This window comes from Nyctereutes procyonoides, unplaced genomic scaffold (genome assembly GCF_905146905.1).
Source record: "Nyctereutes procyonoides isolate TBG_1078 unplaced genomic scaffold, NYPRO_anot_genome, whole genome shotgun sequence".
Classification (NCBI taxonomy): Eukaryota; Metazoa; Chordata; class Mammalia; order Carnivora; family Canidae; genus Nyctereutes; species Nyctereutes procyonoides.
This window is the reverse complement of record NW_026575122.1, coordinates 27,539,812-27,559,745: the sequence shown is the minus strand read 5'-3', so window position 1 is coordinate 27,559,745 and position 19,934 is coordinate 27,539,812. Positions and strand designations below refer to the sequence as shown.

General features: G+C 35.9%; 1 protein-coding gene across 2 annotated transcripts in view; it reads left to right on the top strand.

Annotated features, from left to right (window-relative positions):
* Nucleotides 1-19,934, top strand: part of NEDD1 (NEDD1 gamma-tubulin ring complex targeting factor) — a 46,749-nt gene that overhangs the window by 15,210 nt on the left and 11,605 nt on the right. Inside the window, exons 6-10 of one of the 2 annotated variants that reach the window (XM_055336611.1) lie at nt 8,247-8,476; nt 9,894-10,095; nt 10,507-10,672; nt 16,132-16,260; nt 18,911-18,955. In XM_055336611.1, the coding sequence (XP_055192586.1) occupies nt 8,247-8,476; nt 9,894-10,095; nt 10,507-10,672; nt 16,132-16,260; nt 18,911-18,955 (772 nt within the window). Of the gene's footprint in view, nt 1-8,246; nt 8,477-9,893; nt 10,096-10,476; nt 10,673-16,131; nt 16,261-18,910; nt 18,956-19,934 lie in introns of both variants that reach the window. The other variant, XM_055336609.1, reaches the window with a different exon arrangement.

Below are 19,934 nucleotides of genomic sequence, written 5' to 3'. Positions count from 1 at the left end.
ATTCCTTAGACTTAAAAATGATCCTAAATGCAGCAGGTTATTTGTGAGATTTTAAGTAATAGTCTATTTAAAAAAATAAATATAATGTATTTCAGTATGTGTTAAATGAGTTCATTTTATTCAATGTAATTTTTGACATTTTAGGTATAGATTTTGTAAGTATTAGTATGTTTGGTATAGAGTCTGGTGAGTGTAAATAATTAGTAGTTACACTTAAAAATAATTATTATTTTATCAAGAATGAGTTTAATTTTAATTGGGTTAGCTTGTTTCTTGTTTGTCTGGTTATATCTTTAACTATATAATTTTACCACTCAGAGGGTTTGGCTGACTACAAAGCTTTATTTCTAGAATGGTGGTCTCCTTGATGTTATACAGGAACATATATATATGGTGTTTGCATAATAATATGTCCTCCATGTATTTTTTTAGTATTTGTGTATATTTGTCTAGTCTATATAGTATGTTTTTTGAGCAGTTTTATAATTGACATGTTGGCATAAAATAAACTTCTATATCTTTAATGTAGATACTTTTTTAAAAGCTTTTTTTTTTTTCATTCTATATCTGTCTTCCAAATTTTCTGTAATGGGAAGAATGTTTTCTTGCAGTGTTTCTATAGTTCTATCTTCCCTCCATGCAGTTAATAACCGTTCTGTCGGTCTAGTCTTGTTTTCTGCCTTTTTTACAGTAAGGTTCCATCCCATTTTATTAGGTGAGAATCCCATTTTATTAGTATTCATAACCATAATTTTTTTTAAAGATTTACATATTTATTTTAGAGAGTGCACACAAGTAAGGGGGAGAAGGAGAATGGGAGAATCTTAAGCGGATGCCACACCCAGTGTGGAGCCCAACGTGGGCTTGATCCCACGACCCTGAGATCGTGACCTGAGCTGAAATCAAGAGTCAGATGCTCAACCTACTGAGCCACCCAGGTGCCCCCATAACCATAATTTTTTAATGGCTCTATAATATTCCATTGTTCAAATGCCACAGTTTAAACATTTCTGTATTTTAGGTATTTTCCAAAATTTTATAATCACAAAGAGTACCATACATTAATATTGTTTCCATAAGTATGTGTTTTCTGCTTTTTGATTTTTCTCTGAGATAAATTCTCTTTTGATGTAACTCAGTAGCAGGGTCACCTTTTTTTCCCCTTGAGGAACTTCAGTGTTGTTACTCCCATCATTTTTGGTCTCAAATGTCTGATGGTAATTTAAGTATTTTTTCCTCAGAAGTCACTTGTTTCTTTTTCCCTAGGGGTCCAAAGGATATATTTTTTCTTCTATTAAGTCCAGTAATTTTATTAGACTGTGTCTTGGTATTGGTCATTCTGTATTATCATTCATGAGGACTTGGGGTTCTCATTTTATACATAGTTTCAGATCTTTTCTTTCAAGGAAGTTTTTTCAAATTCCTTTTCATATTTGTTATTTTCCTTATGTTTGTTTTTTCTTTATTAGATCTTCACTGATTTATTACTTTGAAATCATTTTAACTTTTTCCTTATTTTCGATTTTCAAAAATTCTTTTTTTTGCCTGTCTCTAAGATCTTATCTATTGTGTTTATTAATTCTTATATTCCTTTTAAATTGACCTTCATTTTTGAAGAGGCTTTTAAAATTTCTAATTCTTTGCTGAGTTCTGACATTTCTAAGTTTTCTAATTCTGATTTATATTGTTTGATAGTGTCTTGTATCATTTTATTTTCTTTTTGGTCATCTCTTGAGAATGCCTTTCTTCTTGTTCTCTTTGTCCTTCTCATAATAACTTCGTAGCTAGTTTCCCTGAATTTCTACACAGAGATGGGGCTCAGGGTATCTTTTCTAGCCTTACAAGAGCTCCCTCTTGTTTTGATTTAGTTTTGTTTTTGTTTTAATGGTGACTCATTTCCTGAGGTTGCCCAACTTTGTTCCACTCACTCACTTGCAGGTGAACTTCTGCTCTCCTCAGCTTTGTTGACTCCATCCTACTCAGGTTTGCTCCCACTCCTACCAGTGTCTCCTTAGTGTGGTGCCCTGACTTGGGAGGAAGGCGTCTCGACTGCTCAGTTTGGGGAGTTTATTGCAGCTAAACTTCTCTAGCTCTTCATACCTTTCTGCAGACCTCTCTATAGTTCCACCAATGCAGCAAATAATCCTGGTTTCAGCTGATGTTGTCAAATTGGCCACCATGTTGGTTTTTTTTTTTTTTTTATGTATCTATTGGCTACTTGGGGCTTTTCCTGTTCTCATATCTGTCTCAGACTCCCTGTTACTTCCTGCTGTTTCCTTTTGCATAGATACTAACACTGTGAAGGACTTGTGGCTGCTAATTGTTTGACTTACTAACATGACTTACTAACATGACTCGGGGATATCTGATCATCTGATTTTGTTGTAAATGTTCATGGGATTTTAGTTTTGCTGTCTGTAACACTCACACACTCACACTCACAGACATTTACACTCATTGCACTAGGGATCCCCAACACCAAGTTTAATGATTCACTGGGACTACTACAACTCAGCATATAATCATAATCATACACGTGGCTATGATTTATTACAGTGAAAGGGTACAAAGCAGAATCAGTAAAGAGAAAAGGTGCCTGGGGTGAAGCCCCAAGGAAACCCAGTTTAGAATTCGAAGCATCCTCTCTCAGTGGAGAGGATGTACTTAATTTCCCCAGCATCAAATTGTGACAACATGTATGAAACGCTTCTACCAAGGAAGCTCATTAGAGACTCATTGCCTAGGGTTTTTATTGGAGGCTAGTTACATAGGCACCCTCTATCGAAATTCCAGACTCCCAGAAGGAGAGCAGGTTTTCAGCCATGGTTCAGCCATAAGCCATATATTTTACACAAACAGTGTAGGCACAGTGAGCCACTTTTATCAGTGAGTGGCTCTTACCACTTAGGGTAGTGGGAATTCTCCCCAAATCCTAAGTTCCCAGACACCAGCCAAGGGCCAACCTTGAACAATAGGACTTTGTAAGGATAGGCAGTTCAGGCTTACTTGTTGTCTTTTCTGTGTGCATGTTCATACAAACACAAATATACGCAGGGGAATTCAGAGACATATTCAGAAACTCTGCCACCACCATAACAACTAACTTTTCAGGGACACCTGGGTGACTCAGAGGTTGAGCGTTTGCCTTTGACTCAGGGCGGTGATCCTGGAATTCTGGGATCGAGTCCCAAATCAGGCTCCTGCAGAGAGCCTTTTTCTCCCTCTGCCTGTGTCTCTGCCTCTCTCTGTGTCTCTCATGAATAAATAAATAAGTAAATCTTCAAAAAAAAAAAAAAACCCACAACTTTTCAGTCTTCAAGTGAAAAGGATTTTAAGTAAGACAAATATGTTCAGATTTCAGACAAATATGTTCAGTTTTGAAGAGGTTACTGCTGCATTAATGTGAAGGATGGATAGTAAGCCACTGAGAATGGAAGTGGGGCATACATCTGGTGACAGTTGATTAGTGCTTGAAGTAAGACACTGCAAATTAAGAGGGAAAGGATGGAGTTGAGGGGAAACTATATATTTATGCACATATGTCTGTGGGTACATGTGTAGTATCTATTGTATGTATGTAGTTGCATGTATAGTGTCTAGCATATATATGTATATATACATGTGTATATGCATACATACATATATTACAGAATATAAAGCTATAATAAAATATGAATGTACAGTCTTATCTCTGTGAAGGTAAGGCAAAGTCATAAGTTAGGGGGGCAGATTTGATAAATTTAAGTACATAAAAACCAAAAATCTGACAAAAAAGCAATATATAAAAAATTAACAAAATTGAAAGAAAAATGGAGAAATAGATATACTTATGAGAGCATTAGTATCATTATAGTAAGATCAATTGCATATTAGGGTTTAAAAAAATCATAATAGCCCAATAGAAAATAAACTAAGTAGATTAATATGCAATTCACAAAAGAAGGAAGACAGATGGTCACTTAGCATTTTTCAACCAAGAACCTTTAAATCATGAACAACAGTGAAATACAAATTCCTTCATAAATTAGCAGTTAGGGTACTTGGAAATTGGAAATAACCTATATGTTCAACGTTGGATTATTTAGATAAGTTGATATGCTCATACATTCATTATTATCCAGCTGTTAAAATCATGTAGAAAATATTAGTGACAATGCTAACTTTATAATAAAGTGTGATTCCAGGTTTTCTGTTTATACTTACTGGATACACACAAACGTACATTCGTGTAGAAGAGTATTTAAACAATAAAATGAAGACTTACAACAAAATTAAATGTTAACTAGTTTTTTTTTTATAGGCGGTAGGATTATGGATAGTTTTCTCTCTCTTTTTTGTTTATATATTTTGTTTTTTTTATTTCACACATTTATAGCAGGGGCCGACAAACTATGACCCAATAGCTGACCATTATATTTGTAAATAAAGTTTTATTGGAACACAGCCAAACTCATTTATACTGCTTTTGCATACAACAGCATAAAATATTTACTACCTTGTCCCTCAAGAAAAAGTTTGTCAACCCTTGATCTATAGTGAGTGATGTATTTTTTATATTTAGAAACATGTGTTTCTTCACAAGCACATGCCATTCTTACATAATAATAATGTAAGAAAAAATGGCATTGCGCTTATAGGGATTTTTTTAAGATAATGTTCTTGTAAGTATTTTTTTTCTTAGAAATAGCTTGAATTTGGAACTAGGTAGGGACCTAATAAGTGCTGCTGATACTAACATGTATTAGTACTTATTTTAAATATAATTTAGTAGATTAATACTTCATTTATCCAGGTCATTGGATACTCTTAATGCTAATCTAAAGACATGATGTAGAAAGGTCGCTGTAGAAAGGTCAGAAATGTATCAGAGAGAGGGGAGCCATTTAAAGAAATTAGTTTGGCTACTTAAGGGTCTTATTAAAAATATGTATGAAGTATGGTCAAATGGGTACATAGACAATGCTGATTGAGTCATGAACCTGTGAGAAGAGTGGCAATTACTACTATGTCATGGCCCTGTGCAGAGATTGCTTAATCCTTAGAACAACTTTGATTGGAAAACAAGAGCATTTTCTATTTTGTAGATGAGAACACTGAGGTTTGGAGAGTTTAAGTAATTTACCCAAGACCCTGCAGAGTTTGGCCAAGACTCTGCTTGAACCTAGGTTATCTGAGAGGAAGGTTTATGGTTGTCATTAGCCTTTTTTTTCTTTTCTTAAAGCATTGCCATATAGATCCACAAAATATGAGGCAATATTTGGAATTTAGGTTTTGACTTAATCGAGAAATGCATTTTTAGCTATTTATAAGGTTTTGTTATATGAAGTATTAGGCTCCCAGTTCCTTGCTATATTCTAATAGATTCTGGATTATCATATTCCAGTAGGAATCCTGTGGCTAAGAAGTTAAATATTATGTACTTAGAGAATCTATGAGATCTGTTTTATGGTGTTAGGGTTTTTTTTCTTTTAAGTAAATTCTGCTTGTGTATTTAATCCAGATTTAGATTATATGATGGACCATAAATATATGAACTCTAGTGTGCTGCAAAATTTTTTTAAAAATTAATGTTTTGCTAGGTTGACACATGACTCTATAGACATTGCAGTTTACTAAGGATCTTTCTTCTTTATTTCTTTTTCTTTCTTTCTTTCTTTCTTTCTTTCTTTCTTTCTTTCTTTCTTTCCTTTTCTCTTCTCTTCTCTTCTCTTCTCTTCTCTTCTCTTCTCTTCTCTTCTCTTCTCTTCTCTTCTCCTTCCTTCCTTCCTTCCTTCCTTCCTTCCTTCCTTCCTTCCTTCCTTCCTTCCTTCCTTCCTTCCTTCCTTTTTTTTTTTTTTCTGAGAGAGAGAGCAAGTGCCCGCGAGCACAGGAGCGCTTGGGGGTGGAGGGAGGGGCAGAGGTAGAGAGAGGGAATCTCTCCACATTTAATATGGAGCCCCTGATGCAAGGCTTTTTTTTTTTTTAAATTTTTATTTATTTATGACAATCACACAGATAGATAGAGAGAGGCAGAGACACAGGCAGAGGGAGAAGCAGGCTCCATGCACCGGGAGCCCGACGTGGGATTCGATCCCGGGTCTCCAGGATCGCGCCCTGGGCCAAAGGCAGGCGCTAAACCGCTGCGCCACCCAGGGATCCCCTGATGCAAGGCTTGATCTCATGACCCTGAGATCATGATCTGAGCGTAAATTAAGAGTCAGATGCTTGGGCATCCTAAGTGGCTCAGCAGTTTAGCACTGTTTTTAGCCAGGGCGTGACCCTGGAGACTCGGGATCGAGTCCCACATCGGGCTCCCTGTGAGGAGCCTGCTTCTCCCTCTGCCTGTGTCTCTGCCTCTCTTTCTCTCTGTGTCTCTCATGAATAAATAAATAAAATCTTTAAAAAAATGAGTAAAATTAAAAAATAAGAGTCAGATGCTTAACCAACTGAGCCACCCAGATGCCTTCTATGTCTTTTATATAGTCAAGGTCTCAGTAGTTTATTTTCCTTAAGTATAGACCAGAGGAAAGATTTGTCTTTTGGAGTGGATATACTTTTGCTTAAAGAAATGCAAAATATAAACCAATGTTTTCTCCTTGTACTCTAACCATATGAAAATGAGGAGCCAAATTTATGCATGCCCATAGTAATTATCCTACCTTAGGGTGTCTGGTAACAAATAGTCCTTTTGTTTCCTTAGGCAGAATTCGTTTTGTATTACTCCTAAATATTTTTGTTGTTAAAGGCTGACAGGTATTATTTTGAAACATCTTAGAAATAGGTAGTATATGAGTTTTTAATCTATAGAAGCTAGTGGTTTCTATGTGGTTTCTAGTGGTATAGAGAAGCTTTTGGACTATAATAGATAAAACTAGATAGAAAAAACAAAAACAAAAAAACCTTTCAGATTTGACTTTTATTCTGTGCCAGGTCTGTCTGGGACCTATATGTCTAGCTACTATCTGCCTACTAGAGCCTGATTCATAATTTTATCTGGTACTATAACTTAACTCTTTGAAGATGTCTTATAACCAGTTTCCCAGTCTGCAGGTTCTACTATTAATTTCTATACTTATATTACTGTTTCTGTGCAGGAAAAATTATCTTAAATGTAAAATACTTAATCCCTCAGCTCAGTAAATTACAATATCAGTACAAGTTTGAAAGCAACATTTTAGTAAAAGATAAAATTTATCCAGTTTTAATTCAAGATCTGTTTACTCAAATTGAATCTTTGTTTATTCTGGTCCAGCAGAAGTTAGAAAGAGAGACTATCTCCACTGCCTTGTTTAGAGAAAGGCCAATATTGCCCTCAGGGTGATGCTTTTAAATTTTTTTTTTTTCTTTACGATAGTCACAGAGAGAGAGAGAGAGAGAGAGAGAGGCAGAGACACAGGCAGAGGGAGAAGCAGGCTCCATGCACCGGGAGCCCGATGTGGGATTCGATCCCGGGTCTCCAGGATCGCGCCCTGGGCCAAAGGCAGGCGCTAAACCGCTGCGCCACCCAGGGATCCCCTAGGGTGATGCTTTTAAAAGAAGGATATAGTCCATCCCCAGTCTAGAGTGTTGTCAGTTCTTTCCTTGTGGTTTAGTTAATTTTTTATTATGCTTCATGTGTTAAATTGCCAGTACATCAGATGCTCACTCAGATTCAAGCAAATATATCCAAATACCTAAAATATATATAGAAAATAAATTTTAAATACTGCTTATTCTCTGCCAGTGTTCTCTTATACTTATTTGTTTTTTTTTTTTAAAGATTATATTTATTTATTCATGAGAGACACAGAGAGAGAGGCAGAGACACAGGCAGAGGGAGAAGCAGGCTCCATGCAGGGAGCCCGATGCGGGACTCGATCCCAGGACCCCGGGATCATGCCCTCTTATACTTATTTGTGATTTGGCTGTGATTAGCTACTGGGCCTTTTATTGTGGTAGATGTTCCTAACCCTGATGAATTAACGTAGTTAATCTCAACTTGGTATTGTATTTTTCCTCTACAAAAGGGGAAATCGAGGTAGCTCTATTCAAAGATAATAAAACCATGACAAATATTTGATTAGAATATTGGTATGTATTAGGTTCATCTTATAGCCCACTAAGTGATTTTATAGTTCTCATACTTGAAACCTGTTACTCTATAAACCAGAGAAGTCCTAAATCCCCTGTGAATGGTGTGGTTGATTGTTGGCTGTTATTTATGTAGTTTATATAAGATGTTCTTATGAATGCTTACAATTACATAAAATTTATTCTTATTTTTATAGTCTGTTCGACACTTGAAGTACTCCTTATTTAAGAAATCACTACTTGGCAGTGTTTCGGATAATGGAATAGTAACTCTCTGGGATGTAAATAGTCAGAGTCCATACCATAACTTTGACAGTACGCATAAAGCTCCAGCTTCAGGCATCTGTTTTTCTCCTGTCAATGAATTGTTATTTGTGACTATAGGCTTGGATAAAAGAATCATCCTCTATGATACTTCAAGTAAGAAGTAAGTGTGACATGATCATTTCTTAATTAAGTATTAAGTAACTATTATCTCATTAGCAGACATATTTGTGATTTGCATAGACCTCTGATTAATGTTTGGGGGATCTAAAGTTTTTGTGCTTGATATCTAAGAGGATAGAATTTTTTCTTTTTCTTTCCATGCAGAAAAAAATATATGAGGTACCAATATTCTTTAGAGTGCATCCAGATGGTAAATGTTGAGGATAGCCTGTTAATGATTGCACATCTTTATTTTAGCATATAGGTATAGTATTCTTTTTTAGAAATATAAATATGTACATTTTAAAAGCTATATGATTAATGTGCTTTAAAACTAATTATCAAGAGCAGGATTTCTAAACTATTAATATTTTGGGTTCGATAATTCTTGGTTGTGAGGGGCTGTCCTGGGCATTGTAGAATATTCAGCAGCCACCAGAGGCTAGTGGCACTCCCCAAATTAGCAAAAGTAGCAAAATTGTCCCCAGTTGAGAATCACTGACCTAGAACTGGAGGGTACATCATCTCCTAAGTATCTGGGTCCATTGTGCCTTCTGTCCTTCTTATAGTTATAGGTGTGCTTGGTTCGCTATAAAAAAACAAAAATGGTACAAGAATGCTACAGGTGTCTTGAAGACACCTAACAATATCCAAAGACTGTGTGGGAGAAAATGGTAATGTTATGACTAGGGTAGGACTTTCTGTCAGCCCTTGTTAAAAGTTTGCTGTTAACTTGTTTCGCTTTCTTCTTTTTAAAAAACTTTTCTTTTTTTATTCTTTCTTTTTGAACTAATTGACTGAAACTTAAGAGTCAGTAAGCATTTCTTTCTTACACCGTGAAAGATACTGTGGCAAAGAGCTCAGCTTCAGCAGTTCAATATCCATATTTCTGTATTAGCTTCATAAGGATCAAGCCATGTGGATTCTGTTAGTTTTTTGGTCAAGAAATGCTCAGCTAAGAGCAAAGTAGCAGCTGCTTCCCTGCAAAAGGTCATAGTCCTCTTGAGACGTGAGCAGGTCAATAAATGGAAAGGGGACAGTTAGGGCCTCCTTAACCCTGAGACGAGAGCCCTTGTTTGTGGAGTAAGACCCTGGAGGCCTGTCACGTTCACTGTCAAAGTAGTAATTACTTAGAGAAGTAAGTGCTGCTTCCAGATGATGTAGACCGTACCCATTGCAAGTGAATAGAAAAATAGGATGGAGTGTTCAGTGCCTTTATATGCCATTCTGTTAGAAATGTCTCTCAGTCTAATTCTGAATTTCTGCTTTACACAAATATTGGGGATGCATATTCTAGGTAACTTTGCCAAATTCTAAGTAACTGGTTTTGGTAGATAGCTATCTTGATGTCACATATGCTTATATACTTGCGTATGCTCACATATCTATGTATATATACTTTGTTACTCTTTCCAAAGGCTAGTGAAAACTTTAGTGGCTGACACTCCTCTAACTGCAGTAGATTTCATGCCTGATGGAGCCACTTTGGCTATTGGATCTTCCCGTGGGAAAATATATCAATATGACTTAAGGATGTTGAAGTCACCAGTTAAAACCATCAGTGCTCATAAGACATCTGTGCGATGTATAGCATTTCAGTACTCCACTGCTCTTTCTAAGGTAAGGTATTTTCTTTCTTTTCATTATTTCTGCTTTTACTAAATAAGTCTAGCTCAGAATATCGAAGTCATGTTTTATCCATTAAACACATGTACTTTTACATTATAATCATTTTTATATGAAGGCATTTAAATGATTTTAGTACAAAGCCATTTGATACTTAATTTTAAAACTACTGTTTGTACTTAATTCTCGTGTTTCTCTCTTCAAAAATATTTTAAAAGGGTTTTTGGTTCAGAGGGAAACTCTCCAATCTACCGGGAAACTTAAGATTTGTAAGGGAAATTATATATTTTTAACCTAACAGGGAATTGATAAAATATTAATGTATATTATGGAGCATTAGAAACCTGAGATTTTAAATATTCCATTACTTTTCAGTCAAGTTTAAATAAAGGCTGTTCAAATAAGCCCACAGCTGTGAACAAACGAGCCATTAATGTGAGCGCTAGCAGTGGAGGAGTTCAGAATTCTGGAGTCATCAGAGAAGCAGCCACCACTTCCGTTGGTACACCTCTACCACAGTCCATGACAACTGCCGGAGGGAAAGGAGCGGTTGCTGTTCAGGACAAAGCAGGTAAATACTCATTATGTATAGTATGTGGTGTTACTACCTGGCACCCCACCCCAATGTATATCAATAGTGCTTTTTTAAGAACCGAGAACTCAAATTCACTTGTGTATGTAGGTAAAATGGAAGTAGGTTGTGAAAGTGGAAGAGGTGACCATTTTAACTCGAGTTGTAAATTCTTGAAAAATTACTGAAAGGTACTTAGTCTATTTAGCTGAACTTTCGTTGTAAGAAATATTGGTTATTTTAAAAACAGCGTAATGTTTTTACCCTTTTTTTAAAGATTTTAATTATTTATTCATGAAAGACACACAGAGAGAGGCAGAGACATAGGCAGAGGGAGAAGCAGGCTCCCTATGGGGAGCCCGATGCGGAACTCGATCCCCAGACCCAGAACCCCAGGATCATGATCTGAGCCAAAGGCAGACTGACACTCAGCTGCTGAACCACCTAGGCATCCCCAGAAACTACCTGAATATCATTCCAGACTGGATGACCTTCCACTGTGTCTTCATATTATTCAATAGAGAATATGATTCTTTGATGCTGTCATTTTGATTTGATCTGAGTCACAAAAAAAGCTTTTAATGGCTTCTTTTATTTCATATTTCATAATGTAAAATAAGTCAGGTGATGAAGTGAATGTATTTAAGTGCCAAATAGTGCCTGGCACATAGCAGGATAGTAGTAGTTTATTAAAGAAAAATAAACAGGGATGCCAGGGTGGCTCAGTGGTTGAGTGTTTGCCTTTGGCTCAGGGTGTGATCTTGGGATCTGGGATCAAGTCCTGCATCAGACTCCCTGCGGTGGTGAGACTGCTTCTCCTTCTGTCTATGTCTCTGCCTCTCTCTCTCTCCGTGTCTCTCATGAACAAATAAATAAAATCTTTAAAAAAAAATAAAAATAAAAATGTTGTAGTTTTAAAATAATTTTTCCTCCTCGGATAATCTTGTTGATGAAATGGTTCTTAAAGAATTCATTTAGACTTTGTGAAGGTGTAATATGATGATTAGCTTCCCTGTACTTGCTGTAGAGGATATTCTTTTTCTCTAAATTCCTGAAAACTTTTTTTTATTTTTTTATTTTTATTTTTTAAGAAGTTATTCTATACTGTCAACTTGCAACATATTTTTTTAAAAGTCTGTATGGTAGGGCCACCTGGCGGCTCAGTTGGTTGATTGTCAGACTCTTGGTTTTGGCTTGGGATAGTGATCTTGGGGGGTGTGAAATCAAGCCCCAGGTGTTGGGCTCTGTGCTCAGTGGGGAGTCTATCTGGGATTCTCTCTCTCCTTCTCCCTTACCTCCTGTGTTCACTTGCTTCTCTTTCTCTCTCTCTCAAATACATAAATAAATCTTTAAAAAAATTTAAAATTTTTTTTTAAAGTCTATATGGTATACCACTGTGTTTCCCAACTAGTTTCATTAGAAATGGATGTATCCATGTGTTTTTAAGGTTTCAGGACAAGTATTTAACTTGAACAAAAATATTCGTTGTACCTTCTCAACATAAGTTTACAATTTTCAAGTAGAATTGAAACTTTGTTAGCCTTGATAGTATAGAATGGTATTTAAAAAAAATACTAAGTAGATATCTTTGTTATAAATTTTCTGTTAATATCTACATCATCCTTATAGAAGTCATTTACATATTATTTAGAAAAATAGTTTCTTATTTAAGAACTCCCAGAAACAAATATTATTTCTTAGAAGGAATTCATTTTGAAATATAATCTTAAGTCATATTTGCCAAGATGTTGAATTAACTATATTATGAAAATTGTCATTATTTTCAAAGATTATTTTATTATTGTTGACTCTATTCATAATTCCCAAAATTAAACAAAATAAAGTTTTTCTCATTTACTTTCAGCTTTCTGAAGTTTCACCATTATTCATTTAGTTTTTAATAAGGAAATTCGTGTAATGATGACAGCATTAATTAGGAAATGCAAGACTTGGGTCTTCAGGGTCATTGATTAATGATAACTCTTGGCTGATTAGCAGTGTTTCTGACAAAATGAATGTTTGCTCTGTACCCCCTGAGTTAGAAACTTTTGTTTATTAATTTTATTTTGAAATAATTGCAAACTTATAAAAGAATTTCAGAAAAAGTACAAAGAACTCCTGAGCTGTAGTATATCCTTTAGTAAATTCACGGTTTTATAAATTTTGCCACTTTTGCTTCATCATTTGCTCTCTTTCTCACACACACGTGTACATACATTTTACCCCCTCTGAAACATTGAGAGTATGTTAGGCTTAAGTCTTGGGTCTGTGACAGCGTACCAGCATGACTTTGGGCATTTTTCTTAACTACTCTGAGTCTTATTTTCTCTTCTGTAGATAATATTTAACTTTTAGGGTTATTGTGAAAACCAGAGAAGAAAATGTATCAGAAGTGCCTGGCACATGATATACACTCAGTAAATTATGGCTTTGCTAATGTTGTCATTACAATTATCATCATTTCTATTACTATATTTTAAACTTTCTATAAAATAAATTGGAAGTTTGGGGATCCCTGGGTGGCGCAGCGGTTTGGCGCCTGCCTTTGGCCCGGGGCGCGATCCTGGAGACCCGGGATCGAATCCCACGTCGGGCTCCCGGTGCATGGAGCCTGCTTCTCCCTCTGCCTGTGTCTCTGCCTCTCTCTCTCTCTGACTATCATGAATAAATAAATAAAATCTTTAAAAAAAAAAAGATTTAAAAAAAATAAAAAAAATAAATTGGAAGTTTGAAAAAAGTTCACGTTGCTTCTACTAAAGGCACCAAGCACTACATTTCTGCCAACAGTGCGGGAGGGTTGTCCTTTCTCCACATCCTCACCAACACCATTTGTTTCTTGTGTTGTTGGTTTTAGCCATTCTGACAAGTGTGAGGTGATATCTCATGGTTTTGATTTGCATATCTCTGATGAAGAGTGATGTTGAGCATCTTTTCACACGTCGGCTGGCCATCAGGATGCCTCATTTGGAGAAATGTCTGTTCATGTTTTCTGCCCATTTTTAAATTAGATTATTCATTTTTGGGGTGTTAAGTTGACAAGTTCTTTATATGTTTTGGATACTAATCCTTTATCAGATACATCATTTGCAAATCTCTTGTCCCATTCTGTAGGCTGCGTTATAGTTTTGTTGATTGTTTCCTTTGCTGTGCGGAAGCTTTTTATCTTGATGAAGTCCCAATAGTTTATTTTTGCTTTTGTTTCCCTTGCCTCAGGAGACATATCTAGAAAGAATTTGCTATGGCTGATATCAAAGAGGTTACTGCTTATGTTCTTCTGTAAGCTTTTAATGGTTTTAGGTCTCACATTTAGGTCCTTAATTAATTTTGAATTTTATTTTTGTGTATGATGTAAGACAGTGGTCTACTTGTTTATTCTTTTGCATGTTCTTGTCTGGTTTTCCCAACACCATTTGTTGAAGAGACGATCTTTTTCCCACTGGATAGTCTTTTCTGCTTTGTCAAAAATTAATTGACCATATTAATGGTAGGTTCCTTTTTGGGTTTTCTGTTTCATTGTTCTATGTGTCTGTGTTTGTGCCGGTACTATACCATTTGATCACTTTGTAGTACAACTTGAAGTCCGGAATTGTGATGCCTCCTGTGCTTTTTCTTAGCTCTATAGAACAACCTGATGGTTACTAGAGGGGAGAGGGGTGGGGGTGGGGGGATGGGTGAAACAGATGATGGAGATGAAGGAATGCACTTGTGATGAGCACTTGGTGTTGTATGGAAGTGTTGAATCACTATATTGTACGCCTAACCTTTATGTTAACCAACTGGAATTTAAATAAAAACTTAGAGAACTCCTGCAGACTTGTTGCTAGTGTTTTTTTGGTAGGAAACAGCTGTTTAAGAAGTAAAAAAAAAAAAAAAAAAGGTCTTTAGCACTGCTTTCAAATGATACCAAACTTTCTTTCTCCTGAAGTTCCAGAGCTAGAGTTAGGTATTCGTACATGTTTAAAGACCTAGAAGAAGGAGATAAAATTTCTTTGTAACAGTTTAATTAACTCTTGGTATAAACACTTCAATGACACTGATGTACAAATGTTCAGTAACATTTTAACTTTCTTTTTTTTTAAAAGATTTTATTTATTCATGAGAGACGCACGGGGGGGAGAGAGAGAGGCAGAGAGAGAGAGAGAGAGGCAGAGACACTGGCAGAGGGAGAAGCAGGCTCCATGCAGGGAGCCCAATGTGGAACTCAATCCCGGGTCTCCAGGATCATGCCCTGGACCAAAGGCGGCGCTAAACTGCTGAGCCACCCGGGCTGCCCACATTTTAATTTATTATCAGGTGTTATTAGAAAAGTTTATTTTATTTGCCATGTTTCGACATTTTTGGATATTCTGGCTGTTCTTTGCTTTTATCCTAGCTTTTCAGTTTTCATTTTGGACCAAGATGGCAACTAAAACACTACTTAAAAGGTATTATTGGGAGCATGTATATGGTGCAGTTGGTTGAGCATCTGGCTTTGTTTTGGCTTAGGTTGTGATCTCGGGATCACGAGTTCACAGAGGTTGAACCCTGAGTCAGCTCCTTGCTTAGTGGAGCATCCACTTAAGACTCTCTCCCTCTCCTTCTGCCTCTCCCCCCTCCCCTCTCTCTTTCTCAAAAAAAAAAAAAAAAATCTAAAAAAAAAAGTAATACAGTCACTTGCTACCATTTAAAATACCAGACTTTCATCATAGATTTTGAGTCTCTAGAACTTAATCCTCAACCCAAAAATGAGCAAGAAGCTACTGAGCTCATGGATTTTCTCTTGCAAAGTCCCTGCCCTGATTCCTTGCATTATATACTGGCAGGGAAAATAAACTGCTGCATGCCTATTCATTGTTATCTACTATGCTATTCTTTATGGGTTTAGTATTCTGGTTTCTTTCCTCTTAGCTAAATCTGTCCTGAGGCTAGTAAAGTCATTTGAGGTCCTTAATACTGAGAGCAGTGTTAAGCTTCCATTGTGAGTGAAAAGACAGAAGAGGGAAAAAAGACTTCGATTTACTGCAGTTGTGGAAAGGAACTAACATTACTTGAATCCTGCTGTATGTTAGGCATCGTGCTATATGCCTTAAATACTTTTGAAATCATTTGTAGATGCTCATAAGAGCAACCCATTATGACAGAAGTTGGTTGTGTTCAGTATACTTTGTTAAAGAGAGTAGCAAAGTATTATATGCTTATATAATACTTATTTTAGGAAATTTTCATCAAAATGGTCAAAATAAGGTGGTATCATATAAATAAATAGATTATTTGCTTTTGAGGAGCCCTTCATTCCATGAAAATCATGGTTAACTAAGCTGTTATTACCTTGTTTTCTTTTCATGGTGCTGACAGTTGTAATAATAATACCAATTATTACCAATAATTTGGATAATGCATTAGTTTATAGAGCCTAGCTTCTGATGATAAATTCATTTTGATGTAGTAACAATTATTTTCATATCTAATTTTCCTATAAGGTTTGCCTCGAAGCATAAACACTGATATTATATCTAAGGAAACGGACAGTGGGAAAAATCAGGATTTCTTCAGCTTTGATGATACCAGGAAAAGTAGTTTAGGTGATATGTTCTCACCTATCAGAGATGGTAAGTCTGTTCAGATCAGAGGATCATGTTCTCTTGCTGGCATTCATTACATTTTTATTCTAGCTGAAAGATTTGGGTAATAGCTTCAGTCTGATTCTGTTCATGACAGTTGCTAATTTTCTTAGTCCCTGGGGTGGTATCTTTTCCTTTGCCCTGATATTTCAGATGTTACCATTCTGAAGTATATGCTTATCATTTTCACATGGGAACTATGCAAATAGCTCTCAAGTTAGCATTTTAATTTCCACAGAAGTTTCTTAAAGGAAGTTTTGTCTCTTTAGGCAATTTTTTAGTTGTATCCTACTTCCAAGTAAATCTTAAAATCTTGGGTATTTTGTTAGGCAAAAAATATCTTTCTAATCTAAAAAATTAGTTTTTTGATTATTAGTATCTAATTGATATTTATTCATTGTTTTCATGAAGAAATTTGGCTAGGTGATAGATTGCCTCATCTTTTACACTAACCACACACACACATACTCTATCCTTCTCTCTCTCTCTCTCTCTCTCTCTCTCTCTCTCTCTCTCCCTCTCCCTCTCCCTCTCCCTCTCCCTCTCTCCCCCTCTCCCCCCTCTCCCCCCATTGCTAGGATATGTTGCCATTAGAAGGAAAACAAAAACATAAAAAACTTTACCATTTTGATAAATAGAAACATTACCTATCTTTGTTAATACTGTATGAACTAGGTACATTGTTTGGCTGTGTCTTTTTGAAACTGATGGTCATACTATTTCCATTAATTGGATAGTCTGACTGCTAATAGCAGTATTACTAACAATATGAGTAAATTTCTAGGGCATAATTTGGTAGGTTAAGTATTAATACTCTTTGGCCTGTTAATTCCATTTCTATAAATTTATGTAGAACATATTCAGAGAATCCCACAAAGATTTGTATGCACTGTTTTTTTTTATAATAGTGGGCTCTGAAACATATCTAAATGTCAACAGTAAGCAGGATGTATAAATTATTATATCCATTCACGATCTTATAGAATTTCACTTTTTCCTTTAAAGTCATCTGTTTTCCAAACTTTCTACAGTTGATTTCATAATCAGAGAGAATAAATATATATGTGATGGCACAGAATTATTTAGTTTCTTCTGCCTTACCCTGGCCTAAAAATGACTACTCTTATTGCCAGGTCAGATTCCCCTATCTTCCATTTAATGAAAGAGAGAGGATTCCTTTCTTTTGGGATGAAGAGGGGTCAGACTACATAGTTAAAGAATAAAGAGAGGAAAGACATGGGCAAAGGAGGGACAAGTGGCCTGGACTGGAGTTGAGAAAGGTTTTGGAGGTTAGTAACCATCTGTGAGCTTTGGCTTATGAGAACCCCTGGGGTTCTCTGAATTGAAGAATGTAGGAAGGGGCTTTTTAAAAGTGAGCTATAAATGAATTCCTCATTAGTAGTTTTTTTTTTTTTTAAAGATTTATTTATTTATTTATTTATTTATTTATTTATTTATTTATTTATTTATTTATGATAGAGAGAGAGAGGCAGAGACACAGGAGGAGGGAGAAGCAGGGAGAAGCATGCCAGGACCCCGATGTGGGACTCGATCCCGGGACTCCAGGATAGTGCCCTGGGCCAAAGGCAGGCGCCAAACTGCTGAGCCACCCAGGGATCCCCTCGTTAGTAGTTTTTAAGAGAAATGAGTAAAGGATAGAAATTCCTCTTTACTTTTTAAAAATATGATTAGAATTTGAGCTATATGCCCTTCATCTATTAGTATTTCATATTGTTAATAAGCATGGATACTAAATATAGTACTGGTTTTCATTGTTAAGAGGTTTATGAATGCAACTCTCCTAGGTAAAAGTCTTATTAGTCTGTCCCTCAATTTCTTCATCTTCCGTTTTTGTTTGGAGAAAACTAATAACTTCTAAAAGTATATATATGTTGTATGATTACTAGGTGTGTGTGTGTGTGTGTGTGTGTGTGTGTGTGTGTGTGTATATAATGCCCACACATGCAGATAGAGGAGTGGATGATACTCCTACTACTATGGTAATAATGTATATAATTTATTGGCCATTTGAATTTCTGGTGGATTTTTTTTATGGCTTTTGCCTGTTTTTTTACTTGCTAAAATGGAGTGAAGCAATTTTTGGTTGTTAATTGGTAAATAAATAGTATTATAGTATTGGAATATTCTTATACATATTCTGCTATTAAAATAAATATTAATAAACTCTTGTTTTTTATATCATTGTAATGCTTACAGACTATTTTTATGTTGTTTCAGTTGCTCCTCAAAACAATCTTATGAGATCATCAGGATGTTATTCTCATTATATAGATGCAGAAACTGAAGTTTAATTATATTAAAGACTTGTCTAAGGTTATAAAACTATTAAGTGGTATAGCGAGAATTGTATTATAGATTTCTGGAGCCTCCTTCTGCAGTGCTTTTCTAGTATACCTTGCTGTCTCATTAAATGATGCTATACCATAGAATTACTTTTCATATTTGTTGCTATGCATAAAGCTGAAAGAAAGAAAAATGAAGTTTATGAGTCTCAGCTGTAACTTCACTCAGATTTCCCTTCTTAAAATCTAACTCTCTGGGGAATGAATAGGAAGCTTAAGTTGCTATGGCTTCTTTTTCACAATTTTAAAAATTTGACTTTCTAATTTTATTATAGATGCTGTGGTTAACAAGGGAGGTGATGAGTCCATAGGCAAAGATGGTAAGAACTATTGAGAAGTATTTTTATGAAAATTAAAAGTGATATTATGTTGTCTATTGATATGTAACAAATTACCCCAACATTTTAAAAAAAGGTTTATTTATTAATTTTGGAGAGAGAGAGAGAGAGAGAGCATGAGTGGGAAGATTAGAGAGAGTGGGAAAGAGAATCTCAAGCAGACTCTGCATTGAGCACAGAGCTGGACATAGGGCTTGATCTTACAACTCTGAAATCACGACCTGAGCCAAAACCAAGGGTCAATTCTTAACTGAATGCCCCACCCAGATGCCCCCAAATTACTCCCAACATTTTGAAACTGAAAAGAACATTTATGATCTCATAATTCTGGGTTAAGAGTCTGAGCACAGCTAAGCTGGGTGCCTTTGGCTTCAGGTCTCTTCTGATGGTTTAATCAGGATGTCAACAGGGCTGCGGTCATCTCAAGGCTCGACTGGGCAAGGATCTTCTTCGAAGCACATACATGTGGCTGTTAGCAGAAGATACCAGTTCTTTCCCATGTTGACCTCTCTTACAGGGCAGTTAGCAACATGGCAGCTGGCTTCCCTCAATTGAGATAGTCAGAGACAGCACTCAAAATGGAAGCCACTGCGCATTTGTAACCTCATCTTGGAAGTGACATCCCACCGCTTTTGCTGTATTCTCTTTGTTAGAAGCAAGTTACTAAGTCCTGCCCACATTCAAAGGGAGGGAATTACATGAGAGCATGGATCCATGCCAGCAGGCAGGGATCATTCAGAGTCATCTTAGAGGCTGACTACCTATGTAAACTACAGATACATACCAAATTAACAATTTTCAGTTGCCAAAAACTAATGATATTAACTAAAACATTCATTAGGCTTTGCAGTTTTCAATGTGGTTTTACATAGTATCTCTCTTTAGTCTCACCACTCAGGGTGATGGATATCATTATTGACATTTACTGATCAGGAAACAAGAGTTTTGTGATTTTTGCCCA